Here is a 7,597-nt window from a genome sequence, read left to right as displayed (position 1 = left end):
GAAGATCGGAGGGGGGAATGGAGGGGATGAGAGAGGGCGAGTTGGAGCAACTGCTTTGTTCTTCGTGATGGGGGGCGGCTGGGTGGGGGGAGAAGGGGGTGGGGGCGGCCGGCCCGCGCGGTTTATACATGTCCACACCCTACCGCCAGAGACGTCGGCGGTAGGTTCAGACATCCTACCGCCAGGCGGAGCGGCGGTAGGGTGTGACGGAGGGGGCACGGAGGCCGTTATCGTTGCTGACGTGGATAAGTTTGCTGCCGCCGCAGGTCTGGCGGTAGGCTATAGGATCCTACCGCCGTGCCTCGTGACGGTAGGAGAAAGGGTCAAATCACGAAAAACTTTCAAACGGGTCAGATCCCGATTTTGTTTGATAAAAGGGTCAAAACACGAAATTTGGCCACGAGACACACATGCGGCATGAACTCTGGAGGCCAAATCTGACATTGGTTCTCCGAAAGCAGACTCCGCTAAGTAAGACAAGACAGGACATCACAGAGGCTTTCATGTCTGACTTTCTGCCCATGTGGCCTACTATCCATTATGTGCTCTATTCCACCGAATCCGCTAATTCCGCCGGCTTACAGCCAAAGACTGCCATTATATTTAGATCAATGAGCCATTATGCAGTTACGAAATGATACTAGACGATGATTTGACCCTTATTTTCATACACCGACTACGGCGACGCCATCGCAGCGTGACGCACCGTACGGTGCCGTACAGCCAGTAAACAAATCAAACGACGGGATATGCTTTCCTCATCCTACGCTACGCTAGAGCTAAACATTATCACGTTAATTAAAGCCCTGCTTCGTACGGTATAATTTTTGTCACATATAGTTTATACTCCATCGAGGCCATGATGGGGCCATCATCTTCTCGGTCTTCCATTCTTCTGGTCCTCTGCGCGCTGAGCTTGCTGGCTGTATAGAGAGTTTACCCCTGGCCCTGGCGCACCAGTGGACATCTGTGCCGATCATGGTCGAATGTGACAACAAGCAGGCGGTGCAGATGGTGAATTCAAGGATGCAAGATCGGTCTCACTACGCCACGGTGAATTGGTGATTCAAAGAGGTGAAGAAACTTGTGGTTGAAAGAGAGTGTGTAGTTACTCATATCGGTCGAGAGCAAAATAAAGTTAGTCATATTTTAGCGAATTTTAGTACGAAGGAGGATCGCACTGTTGTTTTGATCCAATCCGGTCCGGATGATATCCCTAGTTTGTGGAAAGAACTCCATTGCTCTCAGACTTCTCGAGTAATAACCCATCCGCGAAAAAAAGGCCGAGTTTTACTGTTTCTAATGCATGCAAACCGAGTGGAAATAAAAAACAGCGATCCAAGTGCGTTTTTGCGCTGCCCTTGGGGGACAGAAAAGGCTTCGTGTATTATGTTGGTTTTGAGACTTGAAACGTGAGACAATCACTCAGGGCCTTATTAGAGCATGTTTAATAATACAGCCGGTTGATGGCTATATAATGTTGCCATGTAATTTATAATCAATCTTATAGCCGGCACGTACAATAGTTAAATATAAAGGTATGCTCCTTTCCTATGTTTCACTCTCACATAGTGTCTAGGAGCACGTGTTGCAGCTGTCTCCTATTCTGTAGCCGGCTCCTATTCTATCTCCTCTTCCCTCCCCTCCATGTCAGCCGAAATATAACATTTTAACTCTTATAGCCTGCTTACATAAGCTTATTTACTTGGTCTTAAGCGAAGATTGTGCTCCCTATTAAAGTTACCAAAGATTCGTCATTTAATTTTGATCTGAGGTTGTGCTCGCCACATTTTTTTTCTCCTTACGCCCCCCAACTGAGAATTCGGTTCCATTACTTTTCATAACAGAACAACAACAGTTCAAAATACAAACAAAGATGTCCAAACTTTGGTCGCATTTACAGCATGTTTGGTTGGGAGAAATTAGTGGCATGGGAACTCAAGGGATACGAGGAAATATAATTCATTGCTAGGGAGGCCAATTCTCACGTATCTCTTTCATGTCCGCCCTTGTTAAGTCACATGGAGTGTTGCTTCCTCTCAAATTCTCTTTACTAATTCCCAGCACACACCAAACTTTGAATTCGGACTAAAAATTCAACTTCCCATGCCTAAACTCCCACATGTAAACTCCAATTCCATTTCCCCGTTGTAGCCAAACACGCTGTTATGAAAATGTGGTGGAGGTGAGATGTGTTTTCAAGCTAACAGAGATAATGCAGAGATGAGCAACTTTGCTCTTTATTAGTTCATCTGAGCAATGTAAATGTGCAATGCATCCGTTTCTGCTCTCTTGGATACCTTCAGTTTATAAACGTAGAAAGACCCTGACTCATTCTGTTATTAGGTCTGAGTTGGCAGCCGTATGTTCGATATTTTGAGATATTTTTGTGTGATGCCACAAGCATTTAAACAACGTGTAATATTACCCGCAAGAAAAAACATGCAATAAAATGATCTTCGATAGCAATGCACCAACATTTAACTTCTCTAGAAATGCACGATTATTTAGTTAGTTTTGATAAAAGAAGAAGGTTGTTGCTTACCACATTTCATGAACTATAAGGAGAAAAAGAATCTCATTTCTAGACATTCTAAACTTTGAACACTTGCGATGTAATGAAAATCTTACTAATGCAAAAATCTGCTAATGAACCTTCAACACAACAACAATTTTATCTAGGAACTAATCCACCAACTCCAAATTCTGATAGCCTGCTAGTGATTATTTTTTATGTTACCAACCTCCAATTTAGTGGATCTCCAAATGCTACCAGTAAACAGCAATATCCCATGGCACAAGAAAAGTCTGATCATGCAGACTTCCTAAACCCAACCCACCCGTCCATGCGAACAAAATTTCATGATCCTTGGTTAGCTATCAACCGCCTAGATGGGCAAGACCTAGAGGTTAGAGATCACCAAAAATGCTTGCTGAGTCATGAAAAAACCGTTCCTCTCGACATCCAGTGCTGCCAGCGTGTCTGATCTCAAAATCCTTCACCGACAACACCTCATACAATCGATTGGCATCCATTTGTAACAAGATGGGCTCAGCATCAGCCCACCCCTGAAGCTCTTCACTCGACAACCGGTGCCTTTGCTTTCTTCGCATGCTTCTTGCTAGTTCTTTGCCTTTTTCGCTTATCCCCATTGGCATCTTCTTTCTTTTGCTCCGTGTTCTCAGTAGGCTGTGGCCTCTTCTTCAAAACTTCAGAATTGCTGAGTCGGGAACCATATACCATCTTCCGGACAAAGAAGCCCGCGACATCTCCATTGTCACGCTTCAGGAGTACCGATTTTTGGAGACGCCCACTGGAGTCCTGAATGTTTCAGCAAAAGTATAAAGTACAAGGTTAATCGTGTGCCGCAGCATGTTTCAGCAATTCAGACTGGTGCTATCCAGAAATTCAGTTGAATAAGCAAACTATGGTAAGGAACCAAACTATGAAGTCACGCGTACCTTAGTCTCTTGGCCATCTAATTCATCAAAGGCTTTATCTGCCTCATCTATGTCATTAAAAGAAATACACGTAGAGTAAAACTCGCCTCGAATCCTTGAATCAATCTGTTGAGAAGGAAAGGGAATAAATCACTAATTTATGCATATAAGTTTATCGAACAAGCAACAAAAGCTCTGAGAAAACCTTCTCATCGATGCTGGGATTCCCAGAGAATATTTTAAGCAGCTCTTGACAAGGAAGGTAGACTGGAATTCTATGAGCAAGCAACTTCATCTGGTCAGGTTCAGGTACCTAAGAAATAAAAACAAATAAGTCAGGTAGCAACTTGAATAACAACGGGAAGGACTAAGAACTTCCTTTCAACTCTTACACTATTCTCCGCAATTTCGATGGGATCATTAAATCCATGCTTGAGCTTTGCAGTAACTAGATTCATCGCAGCTTCTGCATCCTTCAAGCAGTTATGTGGTTCTCCGTCCTCCCGAACGGAATACCCACAAACAGACTACAGGCACAAAACATAAGTAAACAATTTAGCATTCATAGACACATACCATGGGTTTTCTATCTCAAAATCTAAGAGGGCCGGCTTGCAGCACCAACAGGGGAAAAAATTAAACCAAAAAAAGAATGGAAGTATCTTGCAATCCTGAAATCAAACATTACTCTAGACAGTTTAGGGGGGACATGAGATCCCAAAGGAGTCCTTTTATGTCATTATATCTGTATTGCGTGCAAAATGTTGCTCATTTAGCAGAAGCGGAAACACTGTTATATGGTGCCCCTGTGACCATACCTTGCAAAGGCTGTTCAAAGAAGCTGTTGAAGTAGTAGGTAAATTCGCATACTTAAAGATGTATGCCGTATCAATGACTCGACTGTAATCAAACTTGAGAACTGAAATCAGAGAGAGGAACAATAGAACCTTGAGTTAAATGTTATCGAAGAAAAAAACATGTCTAACAAACACAATACAAGCACTGAATATAACTACTTCAAGAAGATTAGACATGATCCAATCACACCTTACCATATAGATCTCTATATAAGCTATGGCCAACCAAAATCTTTCCTTTGGCCAAGATTTTCTTCAATGATTTCTACAGAAGAAAGGGACATAAATATAACTCACAAGAAGGAAATAAAAAAATAATATGCAAGATGCTTGTACAGACAACATACCTGAATATCAACTAATGAACATGTGACTCCTTCTAAATCCTTCTTAGATACACCAGTGATGTGTGTCCTGTAATCTGCAACAGCTTTGAGGGGATTTACAAGTGTATCCAACTTCACCTGGCAAAAAATGAATGTTAGCGGGACTGGGTAAACAAATCTAAATACACTTTATTTAGCAAAATAATATGTTACCTCCAGTTTGTTGTCTACAACACATACTCGGACGACAGCTTCTGTACCATCGTGGCAAAGGACCATCTCACAATCAATTGCCAACATGGCTCCAGAGTTCATACTACTAGAAACTTTTCCTATCCGCATTACTTTCCACCCCTGCAAATAAGTAATGCCAATAATTTTTGGTAGTGGAGAAGCTGAAATATTCCTTAATTATCAGACAAGTACATGAAGAGTCCAAGATACTAACACTACATCACTAAAGTTACTAAAGTACAACAAGGAGATGAGACTATAAATTGATCATGAGCTTTGCAACTTAGACAAGGGATAAATATGTTTTGGGTTTTGTATAAAGAATCCTACGCGATGTACAAGTACCAATGTGAAAATGTGATCCAAGCAAAACAATCATGAAAGTTATTCTGGCCTAAAACCTAATATTGACAGAAAAACGTGCAAGAAACACAAAATGTTGGATCATCGGCTGTTAGCTTGTACCTCTTGATAAGATGGGAAGTAGTAGTTTTTCCTGTAGTCAAGGTGTTCTGTCGTCAACTGAACAAGCTTCTGCATTTACACAATATATACATCAATACAATGGTTCACCAAACAATGTTTGATATCCTTGAAACCTACTCCTAAATGAATACAACAACCCAATTGCTCACAGTAACCCTGCAGCAAGGTGAACATTACCTGCTCTGGAGAAATCTTGCCGGAAAACTCATTCATGTACTGCTCGATAGCTCTCCGTTCAGCGTGACGCCTCACCAATTTGCGGAAGTACTGGAACCAAAAGCAGAGCCTCAAAACTGTCAGTGCCATGGTCCGGATGCATAAAACAGAGCTGCGTAAGCGGTGAGAGTGTGAGACACGGTTGGCTCTGAATCAAAGTATTACCTTCTGAAAATCTTTGGAGAAGGTCACAAGGAACACGAGCAGCACGTCCTTGGTCCGCTTCTTGGGGTCGCTGACGGAGGCCCCGAACTTCTTGTCGTTCCGGGCCAGGAAGTCCTTCCATCCCCCCTCGGCGCCCTTCAGCCCGTTCTTCTGCGTGAACCTCACGATCTCCACGAGCACCTGGCAAGTACAGAAGCACGCGGAATAAGAGACAGACCTCTCCGGCGGGTTCTCGCTCGCTGACTCTCTTGCTTGTTTACCTCTTTCTCGGCGCCGGCGAGCCGCTCGCCCATCGGACGGGTGCGAGGGCAACGGAAGGGGAAAGGGTTGTTGGTGCTTGGCTTGTCCTCGGACGGCCTTGCGTCGAAAAGAGATGGTGGCTGGGAGGGAGGCGGCGCGGCGGCGTATTGCTTTGGCTGCAGACGGCGGCGGCGGTCGAGCAGTGCGCGGCACGGGAAGATGGCCGAAAAAGTCCTGCTTCTAGGGCTAGTAAAGGGTTGGCCCAGTAATTTGACGACGCAGCTTTGTAGAAGGATTTACCCATTAATGGCCCATAATGGCGGAAAAGCATATGTGGCGCTTAAGGCGCAATATACTAGCTTACTGGTACACGCCGCCCATTTTCGTTCCTACTGGGCCGGCTCATCTAGTCGTAATCCGTTTTCTAGGATCATCTCCGGCCCAAGCATGTTCAGCGCTCATAGCTTCTCATTATTGTATGGCCGACACAAGAGGCTTTCAGAAACCTTTATTGATAATCTAGTTTGTTCATGTGGTTGAGCAGCAGTGGCGCTATTCCAGTTCAATTGCAGTCTTTGTACTAAAATATTGGGGATATTTCAGCTTGCAAAGATTAATACCATGAAGAAGATATCTCCAAGAAATTTCATTTTAATTCTTATAGTTGTGTGAGTTGCTTTGCAATTTATTCGATCCTAGATCCAAAGCAAATGTATCTATAATGGTTTTGGTTATGAATAAAGTTACAGTTATTTCTCAAAATGAAATTCCCAACCGAGAAGCTTCCGACCAGTTCTTTCTATTTTTTTTACTTTTCCCCATATTTTAATTATTTTTTCTTTCCCTTTTTGTTCTCAATTTATATTTTTACTTATTCTTTATTTTAAAATTCATGACTTTATTCAAAATCAGAAGTATTTTTCCAATTCATCAACATTTTTAGTTCAAAACATCTTTTGCTTCTCATGAACATTTTCAATTTACGGATATTTAAAAAAATCATGATTTTTTCAAATTAACAAATATATTTTTAATAAACCGATATTTTTCCTTTATGAGAATATTTTTAAAATTTTAGAATTTCATCCAAATTCATGAACTTTTAAAAATCTATATCTATACCTACTATTAAAGGGAGGTGATATTCTTGGTTTCGTCCCGCTTAGATGATTTTAGGTGATTCTGATGTGGTACTAAACTTTTTTGCGTCCAAAACAGCATGCCGAATGCACAGTGATTGGACCGGCCCAGTAGCAAGCGCCAAACGCAAGGCCCAGCCCACTAGCAAGCGCCTAACACAAAAAAAAAACTGAAAAAAGCTCAGCGCTATCACGGGGGTTCAAACACAGGTGCTCCCACTCCAATGTGCATGCTACTAACCACCACACTAATGGCTGCTGATGCCTGATTGCAGCGTCAAACTTATAAGAATGCATTGGCAACAGCATATTCATTGTGTATCGTTCTAATTTTTTTATTTATGCAATCAAAGTAGTGGAAATCCTCCTCGGCTGTGTATATCGATGAAGGAAGCAGATGCAGATGAGACCATGGGCGACAGCGCGGCGAGGAGCGAGGAGCGAGGAGATTTGGGCGACCTTCCTCGGTGGCGCGGGATCTCTTGCGCGGCGG

The 7,597-nt window shown here is 42.8% G+C and overlaps 1 protein-coding gene across 1 annotated transcript; it reads right to left on the bottom strand.

Annotated features, from left to right (window-relative positions):
* Positions 1 to 2,616: 2,616 nt before the first annotated feature.
* On the bottom strand, positions 2,617 to 6,207 carry LOC109770954 (small RNA degrading nuclease 1). Its single transcript, XM_020329666.3, has 12 exons — positions 5,986 to 6,207; positions 5,726 to 5,905; positions 5,522 to 5,611; positions 5,324 to 5,392; positions 4,838 to 4,978; positions 4,646 to 4,762; positions 4,494 to 4,563; positions 4,260 to 4,360; positions 3,834 to 3,968; positions 3,647 to 3,754; positions 3,463 to 3,567; positions 2,617 to 3,322 (listed from the first exon to the last, which is right to left on the bottom strand). The coding sequence occupies exons 1-12, from the start codon at positions 6,016 to 6,018 to the stop codon at positions 3,080 to 3,082; spliced, it is 1,392 nt and encodes a 463-aa protein (XP_020185255.1). The 5' UTR covers positions 6,019 to 6,207; the 3' UTR covers positions 2,617 to 3,079.
* Between the last annotated feature and the right edge of the window lie 1,390 nt (positions 6,208 to 7,597).

This window comes from Aegilops tauschii, chromosome 2, assembly GCF_002575655.3.
Source record: "Aegilops tauschii subsp. strangulata cultivar AL8/78 chromosome 2, Aet v6.0, whole genome shotgun sequence".
Lineage (NCBI taxonomy): Eukaryota > Viridiplantae > Streptophyta > Magnoliopsida > Poales > Poaceae > Aegilops > Aegilops tauschii.
The sequence above is the reverse complement of the archived record's forward strand: the minus strand, read 5'-3'. Positions and strand labels throughout refer to the sequence as shown.